The 18,918-nt window shown below is 40.5% G+C and overlaps 1 protein-coding gene across 1 annotated transcript; it reads right to left on the bottom strand.

The window, feature by feature from the left end:
- Window positions 1–14,880: 14,880 nt before the first annotated feature.
- LOC121211215 (uncharacterized) lies at window positions 14,881–16,367 on the bottom strand. The gene is made up of 4 exons (XM_041083760.1): window positions 16,257–16,367; window positions 15,969–16,199; window positions 15,726–15,899; window positions 14,881–15,351 (listed from the first exon to the last, which is right to left on the bottom strand). Exons 1-4 carry the CDS (start codon window positions 16,365–16,367, stop codon window positions 14,881–14,883), a joined length of 987 nt encoding a protein of 328 aa, XP_040939694.1.
- Window positions 16,368–18,918: the final 2,551 nt, after the last annotated feature.

Here is an 18,918-nt window from a genome sequence, read left to right as displayed (position 1 = left end):
CCAAACGGTTTTCTCAAAATTATACGAGATGTTAGAGTGTGGCAATGGCGGTGTGCATGTCTAGGATTGGATCCGAAGGGAGCTTGGTACTTAAGCAGTCAGACGGACTCACCTCCTCTTCTTCCTGGTTTCCTACCTAGTGCACAGCTTCCGTTCACTTTAACCTACTTTTAAAAGTGTCTTTTACAACACCAACTAAGTTTTTCCAAACTAAGTAATACGGAATGTTTTGAACGCTTCGATGTGGCGCATCAGATCTGGTCATAACGTCTAGGCTGGGTTTGGGGTATTATATTTAGTGGTATCAGAGCCTGGTTGCAACAACTCTTCTGTGGATCGGGTCCGAAAATCTTTTCAAAAACTTAGGCCTAAGAAGGGTATTTTTGGAAATGGTAGGTTTTTCAAAGAATGTTCAAGTTTTCTATTGTTAAACAGGGTTAAATCAATATTTTTAAAATAAAAGTGTTTTCAAATCAAATCCTTTTATTTTCGGTAAACAAAAACAGGGTTTTTAATTTTTACAAAGGAGGTGGCACACTGAATCCCCGGCACCAAATTTGTAAGAGTTCTTTTTCTGCTTTAAATATTTATGGAACTGGACTGGAAATAATACTATAGATAGTACTGAGCCTTAGAGATAGTGCTATTGATAAGGTAGTATTAGGGCTACAAAATTGGGACCGTAGCTAAATTGTGATTGCGCGAGAATAACTCTGAAACTCTATCTATTCATAAGACCTTCTGTAATAAATAGTGAAACCAGTAAACTGATGTCATAAAATTCGTAATCAGATAAATCATTATGAGTACAAGGGCTACTCGAGGAAGAGGCCGTGGTCGAGGCCGAGGTAGCACTCAAGCTGGATCTGCATCATCTGAACACATGCCAGCTGGCCAGGTACGTCCACCACCGGTTAATGAAAATGGGCCGTATGACCGGGCCGCAGGGGATGACGCTTTGTCTCAGGCCATGTTGAGGGTTTTGGAAAGGGTGGCCGGGGTTAACATTGGGCCCATGAATAGGGGATCCATTTCTGAACGCCTTCGGGCCAACGGAGCTGAGATTTTTAGGGGCGTATCTGGAGTGGCCCCAAATGTGGCTGAGTACTGGTTGGAAGCCACAGAGCGGATCATGGATGACCTGGACTGCTCAGTAGAACAGAAGTTGAAAGGGGCAGTTTCGTTACTGCGGGATGAAGCATATCAGTGGTGGATTACTATGAGAGAGGGTACCCCAGCTGAGAGGGTAACATGGGAGCTGTTCAAACAGACCTTTAAGGCAAAATATGTTGGAGCTAGCTATGTGGATGCACGCAGAAAGGAGTTCCTGAATCTGACTCAGGGAAATAAGACTATTGCTGAATATGAGGCGGAGTTTTTATGATTGAGTCGGTATGCTAATGGCATCGTTTCCACCGAATACGAGCGCAGCGTTCATTTTGAGGATGGCCTCAGAGATGAGTTAAGGGTGCTCATAGCTCCGCAGAGAGAGCGAGATTTCGCTGCACTGGTAGAGAAGGCTAAGATAGCCGAGGAGGTGAAACAAACCGAACGGAAGAATTGTGATAGGGATCGGAATCGGTTCAGGAGGGATGCTGGACCAGCGGGTGCTGCAAATCGAAATGTTAAGAGAGCTAGGATGGAGGAACCGGTTCGAGCAGTTCCGGTGAACACAGGTAGACCGCAAGCTTGTGGGGATTGCGGCAAAATTCATCAAGGAGAGTGCTGGAAGCGTTCTGGGGCTTGTCTTCGTTGTGGGTCTAAGGAGCATAGGATTAAGGATTGTCCTAGGAGGGCCACTCAAGCTCAGGGGGCCGAACAAGGGGCTGTGCGACTGGCTCAACCTGTGAGGGATGGACCGCCGCTGCCAAGAGGTCGTAGACAAGGTCGCGGTGGTAATGGCCGTGGACGTGGGGCACCCGGCAGGGGTATTGGTAACGCGGATGCTCGTCAGCCAGCTTTGGTGTATGCTGCTCGTCGCCGCGAGGAGGGTGACGCACCTGATGTCATAACTGGTACGTTTTTTTATATATGGTGTACCTTATACTGCTCTGATTGATGTGGGATCAACCCATTCATATGTGGCCTATATCATTTCTGGGGCACTGGGTGTGCACTTCGAGGAGACTGTGTGTGGGGTGTCTGTGATAAGTCCTTTAGGTCATTCGGTTAAGGTAGAGAAACTCTTCAAGGAGGTGCCTCTGGAGATTCAAGGCAGGGTTTTCTGTGGGAATTTGATAGAGTTACCGCTTGAAGAATTCGATTTGATACTAGGGATGGATTGGTTGACCAAGCATAAGGCAACTTTGGATTGTGCAGCTAAGAGGATGGTGTTAAGGACTGTCAATGATGAAGAGGTAATGATTATTGGAGAATGAAGGGATTACTTATCCAATGTAGTATCGGGGTTGAGGGCCGAGAAACTGATGCGCAAGGGGTGCGAGGCATATCTGGCTTTGGTAAGCCAAGCTGAAACTGAGGATCTGACTGTGGAGACCATCAGAACTGTTAGGGAATTCCGGGATGTTTTTCCGGAAGAGCTTCCTGGATTACCTCTGAATCGAGAAGTTGAGTTTGGAATCGATTTGTTGCCTGGAACAGCTCCAATATCTATTGCACCCTATAGGATGGCACCGAAGGAGTTAGTGGAACTGAAGGCTCAAATTCAAGAGTTGTTAGATAGAGGCTTCATTAGGCCTAGTGTGTCTCCTTGAGGAGCACCGGTCCTGTTTGTGAAGAAAAAGGATGGAACGATGCGCATGTGCATCGATTATCGCCAGTTGAACAAACTGACGATTAAGAATAGGTATCCACTGCCACGGATTGACGATCTGTTCGATCAACTTAGGGGAGCTTCGGTATTCTCCAAAATAGATCTTCGTTCTGGATACCATCAGCTAAGGGTAAAAGAAGGGGATATTCATAAGACAGCATTCCGAACTCGATATGGACATTATGAGTTTGTGGTCATGCCGTTTGGGCTGACGTATGCACCTACAGCTTTTATGGATCTGATGAATCGAGTATTCCAACCTTACTTGGATCGGTTCGTAGTCGTCTTTATCGACGATATCCTGGTATACTCTGAAACGGAGGCGAAGCATGATGAGCATCTCCGTATTGTGCTGCAAGTGTTAAGGGAAAATGAGCTCTACGCGAAATTCAGCAAGTGTGAATTCTGGTTGAGGGAGGTAACCTTCCTAGGGCATGTGGTCTCAGCCGAGGGGATTAAGGTGGATCCTCGTAAAATTGAAGCGATTCTGGAATGGAAGCCACCTAGGTCAGTATCGAAAATTTAGAGTTTCCTAGGGTTGGCAGGTTACTACAGAAGGTTTGTGGAGGGTTTCTCGGTAATGGCGGCACCCTTGACAAAACTCATAAGGAAAGGAGTACCATTTGTCTAGACCGAGAAACAGCAAAAAGCTTTTGATCGGTTGAAAAAGGTATTGACCGAAGCGCCAGTGTTGATTCAACTGGTGTCTGGGAAGGACTTTACTGTATATAGCGATGCGTCGCATGTGGGGTTAGGTTGCGTACTGATGCAAGAGGGCAAGGTGGTCGCTTATGCGTCGCGACAGCTTAAGGCTCATGAGGTGAATTACCCTACGCATGATTTGGAGCTAGCAGCGGTGATTTTTGCGTTAAAAATTTGGAGTCATTACTTATATGGGGAGAAGTGCATTATATATACAGATCATTAGAGCTTAAAGTATTTGTTGACTCAGAAGGAGTTGAACCTTAGGCAACGAAGATGGGTGGAGTTGCTTAAAGAATACGATTGTTCGATAGAGTACCACCCAAGAAAGGCTAATGTGGTGGCGGATACGTTGAGTCGAAGGGTTGTTACTGATTTGAGAGCCTTGTTCGCACGATTAAGTCTGTACGACGATGGAAGCTTGTTGGCAGAACTGCAGGTAAGGCCTACTTGGACTGAGCAGATTAAGGAAAAATAGTTGAAGGACGATTCATTAGCTCTCTGGTTCCAGCAAGTTAAGAGTGGTGAGAACGAGGATTTTGGGTTGAACACTGAAGGAGTTCTGTGCTTTCGTGGAAGGGCTGAGTAGTCTCCCCAGATGGGTTTGCATGCATTACTACTATTGTTACCTATGTTACTGAACTGGGCCTATGGGCCACACTGTTATGTTAAAAAGGGCTAAGGCCTTGCTACTGTACTCTGAAAAGGGCTTCGGTCTACAGTGTACTGTTATCTGAATGGGGCTTAGGCCCCATGGGCTCGAGCTGATTTGGGCTTTGGATGGGTTTCTGTATACACTGAGTTTTCCCAAACTCACCCCTTTTTCTTCCATCCTTGCAGGTGAGCCCTAGTTGGTGGACTTCGAGCTGGGCGGGATTCGGAGTGGCCACACGTTTTCTGCAAATTCGTTTTCTTCTGGTGAACTAGATTTTCCATATTTTCGTTTATGGTTTTGGGTTTTTTTTGTAATAAGGCCGCTAATTATTTTTATGGTTTGGGTTGTTTCTTTATTATTTAATTTAATTATGATAAAACTGAACTATGATAACTAACGAAATGGATTAGCTCTAGGACGCGTTTTCAAAAACATTAAGTGATTTCAAAATAAAACGAATACAAGTAAGACTTCCGCTAAGCAAACGTTTTCAACCTTAATCATTTTCTTAAGATGGACATAACCAAACGGTTTTCTCAAAATTATACGAGATGTTAGAGTGTGGCAATGGCGGTGTGCATGTCTAGGGTTGGATCCGAAGGGAGCTTGGTACTTAAGCAGTCCGACGGACTCACCTCCTCTTCTTCCTGGTTTCCTCCCTGGTGCACAGCTTCCGTTCACTTTAACCTACTTTTAAAAGTGTCTTTTACAACACCAACTAAGTTTTTCCAAACTAAGTAATACGGAATGTTTTGAACGCTTCGATGTGGCGCATCAGATCCGGTCATAACGTCTAGGCCGGGTTTGGGGTGTTACACAATCAGAGGGGAACAAAAGACACAGTTGTTAGATCTGAGGCTTGTGTACTTGCCAGAGCCTATACTATACGAGCTCGAGAGGAAGCTTTATCGCCAAACGTGATTACGGGTTCATTTACTCTTTATGATACTTCTGTGATTGCTTTGATAGATCCTGGGTCAACACATTTGTAAATATGTATAAACTTAGTGAACAGTAAGACATTGCCTGTAGAGTCTACTGAGTTTGTAATTAGAGTTTCGAACCCCCTAGGCAGATGTGTTTTGGTTGATAAAGTCTGCAAGAATTGGCTGTTAATGTTTCGAGACACTTGTTTTTCAACTGATCTGATGGTATTACCTTTTGATGAATTTGATCTTATTCTGGGTATGCATTTGTTAACTTTGCATGATGCAGTTGTGAACTGCAAACGAAAAACTATTGATTTAAGATGCAGGAATGATGAAATAGTCAAAATTGAATCTAGTGAGTTAAATGGATTGCCTGCTGTGATATCTTCGATGAAAGCTTTGAGTATTGTGAGAAAAGGTTGTAAAGCCTACTTTGCTTATGTGATCGATTTGAAAGTGTCAGAAAGGAAAGTTGAATCAGTGCATGTTGTATGTGAGTTTCCTGATGTATTTTCTGAAGAACTTTCGGGTCTACCTCCAGTTAGAGAAGTTGAATTTGGCATTGAATTGGTACCTGGTACTACTCCGATTTCGATAGCTTCGTATAGAATGGCTCCGACTGAATTAAAAGAATTAAAATCTTAGTTGCAAGAGTTAACTGATAGAGGACTTGCTAGACTGAGTTTCCCACCATGGGGTGTTCCGGTTCTATTTGTGAAAAAGAAAGATGGTACATTGAGAATGTGTATAGATTATCATCAGTTGAATAAAGTGACTATCAAGAATAAGTATCCTCTGCCCCAAATTGATGACTTGTTTGATTAGTTTAAAGGAGCTGCTGTGTTTTCGAAAATAGATTTGAGATCGGGCTATTATCAGTTGCGAGTGAAAGACTCAGACATTCCAAAAACTGCTTTCTGAACAAGGTATGGCCATAATGAATTCTTAGTTAAACCTTTCGGATTGACTAATGCACCTGCTATCTTTATGGATTTGATGAATAGAATTTTTAAACTGTAACTAGATCAATTTGTTGCTGTATTCATTGATGGCATATTGATTTATTCACGTGATGAATCCTAACATCCTAAACATCTGAGAATAATGCTACAGACTCTGTGAGATAAATAGTTGTATGCGAAGTTTAGTATATGTGAATTCTGGTTACGAGAACTTGGTTTTCTGGGTCATATTGTATCACCATCTGGGATCCGAGTTGATCTTAGCAAAATTTTAGCTATTTTGGAGTGGAAGCCTCCGAGGAATGTCTCTGAAGTCTGCAGTTTTTGGGGACTTGCCAGTTATTATAGATAGTTTGTAAAAGTCTTCAGAAAGTTTTGAAGTTTGTGTAGTCTGAAAAGTGTCAGAAAAGCTTTGATTGTTTGAAAACGTTGTTGACTGAAGCTCTAGTATTGGTACAACCTGAATTGGGTAAAGAATTTGTGATCTACAGTGATGCATCGTTGATCGGTCTGGAATGCGTTTTAATGCAAGAAGGCAAAGTCATTGCTTATGCTTCAAGACAGTTGAAACTGCAGGAAAAGAATTATCCGACGTACGACCTTAAGTTAGCTGCGATTGTATTTGCTTTAAAAATCTGGCGTCACTATCTGTTTGGTGAGAATGTCATGTATATTCCGATCATTAAAATTTGAAATATCTGATGACTCAGAAAGATCTGAATCTGCGACAGAGAAGATGGCTTGAATTGCTAAAAGACTATGAACTTGTGATATATTATCATCTGGGTAAGGCAAACGTTGTTGCTGATGCTTTGAGTCGAAAATCATTATTTGTTAAATGTGCAATGAATGCTCATTTGGTTCTATCCAATGATGGCTCAATTTTAGCTGAATTGAAAGCAAGACCTTTGTTCTTACAACAAATTATCAAAGCTTAGAAGATTGATAATGAGATTTTAGCTAAACGAGCTCAGTGTGATTTAGAGTTTGATTCAGAATTCAAATTTGATAAAGATGATTGTTTGAGATTTTGAGATAGAATTTGTGTCCCTAGAAATTTAGAGTTAATTAAGATGATTTTGAGTGAAGCTCACAATAGTTGGTTATCTGCGCATCCAGGTAGTACGAAAATGTATAATGATCTGAAATAGCATTACTGGTGGTCTGGAATGAAAAGAGATATTTTGAATTTGTGTCGAAATGTTTAGTCTGTCAGCAAGTTAAAGTTGAACATCAAGTGCCATCTGGTTTGCTACAACCGATTATGGTTCCGGAGTGGAAATGGGATCGAGTGATAATGGACTTTGTTTTGGGTTTGCCCCTATCTCTGAGAAAGAAAGTTGCTATCTAGGTTGTAGTTGATCGATTGACGAAATCAACTTATTTTATTTCGGTTTGATCTGATTACTCACTTGATAAATTAGCTGAGTTATACATTTATGATATTGTGAGATTACACGGTGTGCCATTATCTATTGTATCAAACTGAGATCCGAGATTCATCTCACGATTCTGGAATAAATTACAAGATGCTCTGGGTACTAAATTGCACTTTAGTACTACTTTTCACCCACAAACAGACGGTCAATCTGAGCAGATTATTTAGATACTTAAGGATATGTTAAGATGTTGCATTCTTGAGTTTGAAGTTATGTGGGAATAGTATTTTTCCTTTGCTTGAATTCACTTATAATAATAGTTTTCAGTTGAGCATTAAAATGGCACCATATGAAGCTTTATATGGTCACAAATGCCGTACACCTTTGTATTGGACTGAGCTCAGCGAAAATAAGATTCACGGAATTTGATTTGATAAAAGAAACTGAACAGAAAGTACAAGTGATCTGAGATACCTTAAAAGCATCTTTTGATCGTCAAAAATCTTATGTGGATCTGAAAAGAAAATATATTGAGTTTGAGATCGGCGACAAAGTGTTTTTGAAGTGTCTACGTGGAAGAAAGTACTTCGGTTCAGTAGAAAAGACAAATTGAGTCCGAGGTTCATTGGGTCGTTGGTATTACTGAGCATATTAGGCCGGTAGCATATAGATTGTTGTTGCCACCAGAGATAGAAAAGATTCATGATGTGTTTCACGTATTGATGCTTCGACAATACAGATCCGATCCTTCGCATCTAATTCCTCCGTCTGAGATTGAAATTTAGTATGATATGACTTACGAAGAAAAGCCGATCCGTATATTAGCTCGAGAGGTTAAAGAACTACGAAATAAGAAAATTCTATTAGTAAAACTGATGTGGCATCGACACGATGCTGAAGACGCCACGTGGGAGCCTGAAGATACTATGAGATAGCAATATCCGAATCTGTTCAATGGGAAGATTTTCGGGGACGAAAATCCCTAAGGGGGGGAATTGTAACAGTCCAGTTTAGACCTTAGTCGGAACAGTGGTTTCGGGACCAGATATCCGCATCAAAAAAATATCTAAATATTATTTTCCATGTTTATGTTACGTGACTGAGCATGTATGAAAATCTGGTATGAAAATTTGAATGTTTGTGTGCTTAATTTTGAAAAAGGACTTAATCGCATAACATGTAAAATTTTCCTGCTATATGTTAAAAGTGCCTATTTGATTTGTCTTTGTTTATGAGAGGTCCTTATGTGGCAATTGGACCATTAACATGGTTAATGGAATTTTATGGACAACCATTATAAGCTTTTATTATTATTTCATTAAGGTTAAAATTGGTATTTGATAAATTATGTTTAATTAATAAAACAATTGCATGAAATTTAGTTCATTCATGCTTATTATTGCCGAAAATACAAAGAAAATAAAAGAGAAAAGCTTCCTAGGGTTCGGCCATTGAATTCCTTGATTAAGGTATGGATTTTGTTCGATTTTTGATAATTTTTACGTTTTTATAATCGTTGCTTCGATTATTATCAAGCTCATGTCTCAATTTCTAATTTTTTTGATGATTTTGAAATGATCCATGGATGAATTCATGAGCTTTATGTTGTTATATGATGAAATATGAAAGTTGGATGTTGGGTTTATATGTTTTGTATTTGGATTTTTGATGATTTTGAGTAAAATGGGCTAAATTGTGAAAATTGTAAATTGAAGGACTAAAATGCAAAATAAATGAAATGTGTGGACTTTTATGAAAGCTATGAATATTCGGCCAAGCATGGGTATATGCAAATTATGTGTATTTTGTGATATTGTGAATTAATGACTAAAGTGTCAAAATGTGAAATTATGAGGGCTAGTTTGCAAATTGCCCTAAATATGTGTCTATGGATTGTTTTCAATGAATTTGTGATTGAATAAGTTAAATTTGAATTTATGTAGATCAAGAATTAAAGAAAACAGAGTTAGATCGAGGAAAGTCGAAAGTTGTCGAGTAACCGATTTTATTCATTTGAATCTGTACGAGTTAAGTCGATATACAAATAAACATGTTTAACTTGAATTCTTATGATTGATTGGATATTGAATTGTGATAATGAATGTTTGAGCTAGTTATGTTTTGGTATGAAATGATTGATGAATTGAGATTGGAACTCGTTGATAATTTTAAGTCATGAATAATGTATGTTTTGGTATTAAGATTGGCTAAAATTGGTGTGCAAATATGATTCTTTTATTGCTTGTAGGTTTGACCCAATTTTGGTGGCAAATTGGCTATTCAAATGGCCTATTTTTGTCCACACGGGCAGAGACACGTGCGTGTGTCTCAGCCGTTTGTCCCCTGGGGTACCTTACGAATTAAAGTTAGTATACCCTCCAGTTTTGACACTGCCTAGACACACGGGCGTGTGGTCGGTCGTGTGGCCAAGTCAGTAGCCTCTCTAATTTTCACACGGCCTGGCATGCGGACTTGTCTTGTGGCCGTGTGGACGAGTCAGTATGTATGCCTTGTTTCGCCATGATTTAGACACATGGACGTGTCTAATGCCGTGTGAGGCACACGGCCTCTTCACACGGGCATGTGACCTGTAGTTGTTTGAAAAATGTTTAAGTTTCGAAAATTTTTTGTATGTGTTCAGTTTAGTCCCGACCCCTTTCTAAAGCATGTTTAAGGTCTTGATGACCTATATAAGGGACTCGATATTGATGTTGATCTCTGATGCTTTTATGATTATGAAATGAAAGTTAAATGTTCCGATTCGTCTGGTAATGCCTTTAAACCTAGTCCGGCGACGGATACGAGTTAAGGGTGTTGCAGTATGTGTGCATATGGTTTATGTTAAATGATTGAGATTGACTTTGTGATGCTTATTGATAATAGGTATTGTGGTTGATATTAGAGAAGATATATATTTGTAAAATTTGAGCCAAATGATGCTTGTTTGAAATTGTTTAATTAGTTGAAATGTATAGGTGAATTTGGTATAAATGGATAGGCCTATTTTGTGAGTTGAGTGTTTTGTGGATAGTGATTTTGAGTTAGCAAGAATTAGGCTTGATTGATTTTGTATGAATGCCTATATATGCTTTATTTTTGTGTCATTTGAGTTTGGTGTAGGTACATGCAAAATTGGGTGGCAAAATGGCTTGGTAAATAGCTTATTTTTTTTCACCCGGGCAGAGACACAAGCTATGTCCGAGTCGTGTGTGACACACAGTTATGTCGCACGGCCACCAGGCTAGTATGCTCCACACAATCTCACACACGGGCGTGTAACTTCGCCATGTGGCCTAAGTCGGTAGACCCTGCAGGTTTGGCACAGCCTAGCACATGGCTTGACACACGGGTGTGTGGGGCCATTTTTAGGGCACACGAGCTAGCCCCACGGGCGTGTGTTTTAGCCATGTGACCCAAGTCAGAGAGTTACACAGGGTCAGACACGGCCATGTTCTCCCATTTCGAATATCCACACGGCCTACAATACGGGCATGTCTTTAGCCTGTGAGTGACATGGCTGGGCCACACAGGCGTGTGCCCCCTGTTTTTGGCAAAAACCATCTAAATGTTTCAAAAATTTCTTGAGTTTTCGGTTTAGTTTTGAATCACCTTGAATGTATTTTTAGGGCCTCGTAGGCTCATTTTAGGGACGATATGAATGTTGTTGATTAATGAATATATACAAATTTGTAAATGTATGTGAAATGTATGTGTTATTGTAGAAGGATAGTGATGTTTTTTAGATTTCTTCGATACTGACTGATATGACTTTCCTGTCAATCTCTTTCTGAAATCTCTAGCTTCAAATTCAGTGTGTTTTTTCTCTTTACTCAGCTCTTTCACTCTATGTGCCCGATCAACCAGTACAACAAATTCTTTCAACTTAAGGAACCCGACTAATAGCTTTATATCTTCGTTTAATCCATCTTCAAACCATTTACACAAGGCAATCTCGGTCCGAATACACTCTTGAGCATATTTAATTAATCAAAAAAATTCTCATTCATATTCAGACACTGACAAACGACCCTGCTTGAGCTCTAGAAATTCCTTATGTTTCTGATCTAAAAACCTCTGACTAATATATCTCTTGCAAAATTCAGTTTGAAAGAATTCCCAAGTGATCCTCTCTCTCGGGATTATAGAAGTCAATGTATTCCACCATTGATAAACTAAATATTTTAATAGAGATACTGCACACTTAAGACATTCAACTGGTGAACAAAATAATTCATCAAGAACTCTGATGGTATTCTCTAACAAGAACTCAGACTCCCGATCAAATATAGCTCAGAATTCTTCTGGCTCGTACGTACGGATCTTATCAACAGGAGGCTTATCAAGTTGGATTAGTTTCGTACCTTGAGGAATAATGGGAACTGGTTGGGGAACAAGGGGAAGGTTGTCGAGTAGCTGACACAAGTGAATCAATCATTCATCATCTGGAAGAAGCTTCCTTAGGCTTTTTTCCCCAGCCCTCAGATACAGGCCTCGTAACACTCGAAACTACTCCATGAATGGAGGCTTTTGCGCTACTCTCTACTTCATCGGAATCAACTCGGTTGGATGTCACTGCTGTAACACCCCAAACCTAGCCTAGACATTATGGCCCAATTTGGGATGTCACTTTGGGGTGTTTTCCCAAAATATAAATTGATGACAACCCATTCTTCAAAAAACTTCTTTAGGTTCTCAACAGAAGGTTAGGTTGTCTAGTTCATTATGAAAACACCAAGTTGGTTAAGAAAAATATTAATTATACTAGTTGTCAAATTTTAAAACAGTGTTGGTTACGTAAAGGTGGTGTTTTCAGAAAACATTTGTTTGTACTTTCTTGAAAATCCGCGCCCTATTACTGGCAGGTAAAATAAAATAAAGTCAATAAATCCCCAAATTAAAATAAATAAATTTATAGAGGCCTTATTACAATGTAAAAGAAAACCCAAAACAAAAGAAAATCTTAATCATAGTGTAATAAAATAACTACGTCGAGTGGCCACCCTTGAGTCCTCTGTCGCCTTTATCCATCTAAGCCTGGGGATTTCCTGCACAGATAATAGATGGGTGAGTTTACAAAAGCTTAGTATGTGAAATCCCATGATAGCAATCAATCAGAGTAAACGCAATCAGGGCCTAAGCCCTTTAGTTCCAGTGAGGGGCCTTAGCCCCTTTTTCGGTAACAGTAGTAATTTGGGCCTGAGCCCATTTCAGTAACTGTCTTAGCCCCTTTTTAAGTAACAATAGCAGTCTGGGCCTGAGCCCATTTCAGTAACAGTGGCAGTCTGGGACTTAGCCCATATCAGTACAGTATGCAAACAAAGGATCCTACCCAATCCATCCGCTACACACCAACTCCATACCAGCCCTACACACCATGTGGGGATAAAATCGACCCACCCAACCCTACACACCAAGTCGTACTGAATTCGGTACTAAAACAATATTTGCAGTAGAACTGCCAGTATTAGGCTTCTAGCCTTTTAGTACACTTCCTCCAAAATCATATATCCCACCCCATGTAATGCAACATAATATCATACGTGTATGCAGAAATATCATGCTCAGAAATAGTTGTATATAATACAGGGATATTTCAGTCAATTTACCTCATAGGGGTATAATAGTCATTTAATCAGTATGGGGTCTAAGTATACTTACCAACCCAACAGTAAGTCCACAATCGTCTTAGGCGACCCGTGCAACCTTAACTGTTAATCAGTGATAATGGACCTACAACCTATATTGCGGGCCCATGTGGGCCCATGCTCTCATATGGCCCACATAGCCCATAAATGGCCTTAGCTGTGTAGTGTACACAGCCTGACCCGTAATCTACCATACTTTGTACGATTTTTTCGTATGAGGCCTAAAGGCCCATTGGGCCTATACGGCCCAGTTCGACCAAAATTGGCCCAATATCGTTTCGACTCACGAAATCGCTCATCGCCATATCATCGACAACACAGCCTCATTTTACCACTCGGCTTGCCACATAGGTGGTCACATGCTCGTCTGGAGTCAACGATGCACTTTCGATTTTCTGGTTTTTCAGGCTTTCAGCTTTTCAACTTTTCAGCCTTTGCAGTTTCACATCCAATGGCAGTGTTTCACAGACTTGTTATAGAGTTGTAACTGAAACACACCCGAGATGAACGCACCTATGATTAACAATAAACCCTCATTATCCTGAAACCATCGCTGATCCAAACCACAATATCGAAAAGGATTCGTTTGTTCCATTGTCACTTACCAACCAACAATCGCAGATCCTTACTGACTTTAGAGCCGCTTACCACTCCAAAACTTTGACCTTCAAAAGAAATATTCGATCGATTCATAAATATTTAAAGTCCAATAAAAACACATCTCACTTAAAACACTTACCCTAAAAGTGAAAAGACCGCTTGCAATGAGTAGGATAATCGGCCTGATTCTCCACAACAAAATACACACCCCTAGCCAGATTAGGCAGATCATAAGATGTTTAGCCGGAAAGCATACATTCGGCCCTGAAGAGATTGAGAAGGGGAAAGTCAAAACTTGGCAGTAGAGCTAATAAAGATTCGACTAGAAAAGAAATAATGAAGCGATTGTACTTACCCTTACCAATAACTCAACTGAGTTTCGGCAATAGTCAATCAAGGAGATTCGACCAAAGCAAGAAGAACGAAAAGATTTGAGAGAGAGAAGAAGGAGAATCAATGAAGCGAACCAAAACACAAGCAATGGAGGGTAGTTGATGAGATATTCAGCCTAAGAGAAAGAGACGAAAAGGGAAAGGGTCAGGGAGAAGGAAAAGAGATTCGAAAACTACAGAAGAATGGTCTAAAGGAAAACAAAACTATACCTTTTCAGCACTAAGTGCCTAAGACAGATTTGGCACACAAGAGAGAATCCTACTTTCGGCTAACAAGTAACACCCTTTCTTCCTTGATCCATTCCATGATTTTCTACCCATAATCCTCCTTGGATTCGGCTACACACTCCCCACTCCCCCTCAAACTCTCCCACCATCCTTGAGCATCAAAATCCTACTACCAAACAGCCTCCTACACGGCACGTCAGCAAAAAGACACCCCTTGCGCACAAGAAAACTCGAACTCTAGTCCTTTGGCATTAGAAACACGCCACTTACCACTAGCTAGCAAGCTCTTTATGACATGCAACCCTCTAATAAATTTAAGAAGCTTACTATTAGAAAACAAGGGTTTATTCAAGGAGGAGCAAAAATTTGCTCCAGCCAAGGCTTGAACCCAAGACTTTCCAGACACTACTAGAGCACTAGACTACCAAGACAGACATACATCGCATACGCAAAAAATAATTTTTAATAGGGTTTTTGGAATTTGGGGCGTTACAATTCTACCCTCCTTAAAGAAAATTTCAGCCTCGAAATTTTACCTGGTCAGAGTAGGTGAAGGTATTATTTTTGCATCGACTTTTTGGGTTCCCACGTAGCCTCTTCAGAACTGTGGTTTCGCTAAAGAACTTTCACTAATGGGATTGATTTCTTTTTTAAAACTTTCACCTCACGATATAAAATCTGGACTGGTTCTTCCTCGAAAGTCAAATTTTGTTTAACCTTAATCTCCTCAACCGACACAACATGTGAAGGATTAGAATGGTAGCATCTCAACAAAGAGACGTGGAACACATCATGAATCCTCTCTAATTCTGGAGGTAGCTCTAACTGGTAGGTAATTGGTCCTACTTGTCTAAGTATGCTATAAGGCCCAATAAATCTTGGTCTTAACTTGCCCTTACGCCTAAATCTCAGCACCTTCTTCCATGGCGAGACCTTCAGAAAGACAAAATCTCCCACAGAATACTCAATTTCCTTACACTTCAGATCCGTATAAGACTTCTGTCTGTCTGATGCTTCCTTCAGTCGATCCCGAATTAATCTAAACTTATCCTCGGTATTAGATACTAGCTCAGGACCCAAAACACGCTGCTCACCCAACTCAGTTCAACATGAAGGAGTGCGACACCTACGGCCATATAGTGCTTCGTAAGGTGCCATCTGTTTGCTAGACTGATAGCTGTTGTTGTAAGCAAACTCTGCTAGCTGCAGAAATTTATTACACAACTCCTTAACATGTCCTCCATTATCTGAATCACTCTTTTTGACTGACCATTTGTCTGAGGATGGAATGTAGTACTAGAGTCCAATCGTGTACCCAGTGCTTCATGTAACTTCTTCCAGAACTGAGACGTGAAGCGAGGATCTCGGTCAGATATTATGGAAACTGGCACCCCATGCAGTCTTGCTATCTAAGATACATACAACTTAGAAAGTTTCTGCAATGAATAATCTGTACGAACCGGTATGAAATGGGCAGTTTTAGTCAACCGACCCACTATAACCCACACTGAATCTTTCTTGGAAGGCGTTAGGGGTAGCCCACTTATGAAATCCATAGTTACTCTTTCCCACTTCCACATCAGAATCTTAACCAGCTGAAGCAACTTAGAAGGCAACTCATGTTCTCCTTTAACCTGTTGGCAAGTCAGGCATTTCCCCACAAAGTCGGTAATCTCACGCTAAAGACCCGGCCACCAATATACCTCACAAAGATCTCTGTACATCTTATTTCCACCTAGGTGTATAGCATAGGGGCTATCTCTGTACATCTTATTTTCACCTGGGTGTATAGCATAGGGGCTACTATGCGCCCCTCGCAGTATAGTCTGCCTCGAATCAGTATCTTTAGGTACACAAATTCTACCTCGAAAATAGAGTACCCATTCACCGTTTAGCCCAAAATTAACATTATTACCATTTTCGATCTGACGGAACTGAAGATCCAAAGACTCATCTTCCAACTATTTACTCTTAATCAGCTCAATCCATACTGGTTTGACTTGGAGCTCAGCCAACAAACCACCATCATCAAATAAGCTAAGACGAGCAAACATTGCTTTTAGTTCAGTCAAAGCACTACGACTCAATGACATCTGAAGCATCGTCGTCCTCTCAGTGACTTGCAACATAAACTAGTGCTGGCTGCCTCGCCTCAATATGACCAGCACCTCTGCCTGGTGCTCCGCAAGCACGGCCTATACCATAAGCACCCCTAGCCTAACCACGGCCTCTCGGTGGCTGCTGAACACCTCTCAGCGGCTACCTAGTACCCATACCAGTAGCTTGCATCCGATCGAGCCTTTTTGGACAATCATTAACCCAGTGATCCAATGATTCGCATATCAGACATGTACCCAACTTTCTCCAACACTCACCCTGATTCCGTTTTCCACAATCAGCACAAAATTATGGTCTAGTAGTAGCAGCAGTAGGGGTCCTAACTCTGATTGGCCTATCAGTTCTGGTTTTTTTCCTAAGCCTCTGAAAATAATTTGAGGGTTCAGCATCCCTTTTACTTCTACCTCTCTCTCTGTTCTGGCGCTCAGCCTGCATCACATCCTCGGTAATTTTAGCCTTATCAACTAGTGCTGCAAAATCTCGCTCCCTCTGAGGAGCTATCAAAACCCTTAGGCCATCCCTGTTGACATCATCAAATCGACCAAACTGCTCGTATTCTGTTGCCACCATCCCATGTGCATAGCGGCTTAGTCGTAAAAATTTAGCCTCATATTCAGCCACTATCCTTTCTCCTTGAGTTAAATTCAGAAATTCCCTCCTACGAGCATCTGCATAGCTGGCACCTACATATTTGGCCTGGAAGGTAGTCTTGACAAACTCCCAGGTCAATCGATCGGCTTGAGTGCCTTCTTTGACTGTAAGCCATCACTGGTAAGCCTCGTCTCTCAAAAGAGATACTGCACTTTTTAGCTTCTAGTCAGGGGTGCAATCAAGGTCATCCATGATCATTTCTGTGGCCTCCAGCCAATATTCATCCACATTAGGGGAAACTCCAGCAATACCCCTGTATATTTCAGCCCCATTAGACCTGAGTCATTCCATAACCGACCCATGACACACATTACCAATACTAGGCCCAACAACCCTTTCCAGAATTCTTAACATCGCTTGGGACAGTGCGTCGTCCCCAGCTGCTCGATTTTGAGACTCTGTCCAAGCCATAGGTGAAGTTGCTGCCTCTCCAACTTCCTCATTAGGCTGGTGTCCGGAAGACGAAGACCCAACCTGAGCACTTCCACGGCCTCTACCACGAGTACCGCTAGTGCTCATTATCCACATGCACTTTTATTTGTATTAAAAGTTTTATACTAGTCAGTTTACTGTTCCAGTGTTTATTACAGTTATATTATAAACAATATTATCTAAGAGTTTTGTTTTTTTGCAGTTCGCAGTCTTACTACGGTTCGTAGTTTACTCTAGCTAGATGGTTTCAATACTACCTAAGTAGTATCAATAAGAACATTTCAATACCTAAGTAGTCTCAGAAATAACATATCAATACTATTATTTCAGTATAAATAATCAGAAGACTTACTAGATCGGTACGGAGACTCGTTGTGCACTCCTTCAGTAAAACATTTCCAAATAATCATTTTAAACCATTTAAAACAATTTTGTTGAAACTTCCGCGTTTTTGAAAAAAAAACCAAATCCACAATCGAGTTTTGAACCTGGCTTTAATACCACTAATGTAACACCCCAAACCCGACCTAGACATTATGGCTCAATCTGTGATGTCACATTGCAGTGTTTTCCCAAAATATATATTGACGACAACCCGTTCTTCACAAAACTTCTTTATATTCTTAACAAAATGTTAGGATGTCTAGTTCATTGTGAAAAATGAAGTTGTTTAAGCAAAATATTAATTATACTGGTTGTCAAATTTTAAAACATTGTTTGTTACGTAAAGGTGGTGTTTTCAAAAAACATTTGTTTGTACTTTCTTGAAAATTCACGTCGTATTGCTAGCAGGTAAAATAAAATAAAGAAAAAAAATCCCCAAATTAAAATAAATTTATACAGGCCTTATTACAATGTAAAAAAAAACCCAAAATAAAATAAAATCTTAATCATAGTATGTAATAAAATAACTACACGGCCTAGTTCGACCCAATTTGGCCCAATACCATTTCGGCTCATGAAATCTGATAAACCGTAATTCATACATATTTTTCCCATGCTTAACACATTTTATGGATGATTTTTCCTTAAAATTGGTGAATTCGATGCTCCTAATGCCTTAATTTCATGTTTTACACTTAGGTGAGCATAGGAGAGTGAAATGAACGAGAAACGGGCCAAAAATAGAGAAAATATGCTAACATATGAAATCAAAATGGCCTGAACCTCCTCACATGGGTGGACCACATGCCTGTACTTATTTAACAAGCTTGACCGCGGCCTTAAGCAATCACACACGGGCGTGTTCCTGTCGAGCCCAAGATTAGTCAAATTTGGAAAAGGCCAATTTTGAGGGTTCTTAGGCATTCTAAAGCCTATAAATACACCCTAGAGGAGGAAAAAAAGGGAACACACAGAGAGGGAAGTAGGGAACTACTCAAGGAAATACGATTGATCCATCTCAGAATCTGGACTGATCATCAAGACTGAAGATCTCCCCTCAATTTGGGT

Source organism: Gossypium hirsutum, chromosome A02 (genome assembly GCF_007990345.1).
Source record: "Gossypium hirsutum isolate 1008001.06 chromosome A02, Gossypium_hirsutum_v2.1, whole genome shotgun sequence".
NCBI lineage: Eukaryota > Viridiplantae > Streptophyta > Magnoliopsida > Malvales > Malvaceae > Gossypium > Gossypium hirsutum.
This window is presented reverse-complemented; position numbering and strand designations above follow the sequence as displayed.

Excerpts from the sequence above, each read along its gene's own strand:
- LOC121211215 (XM_041083760.1), bottom strand. The coding sequence starts at position 16,367 with ATGCTTCAGATGTCATTGAGTCGTAGTGCTTTGACTGAACTAAAAGCA. Across the intron at positions 16,200-16,256 it reads CTGAGCTCCAAGTCAAACCA|TTCCGTCAGATCGAAAATGG; the intron begins GTATGGATTGAG and ends TTGGATCTTCAG. Across the intron at positions 15,900-15,968 it reads TGTACAGAGATCTTTGTGAG|GTTAAAGGAGAACATGAGTT; the intron begins GTATATTGGTGG and ends ACTTGCCAACAG.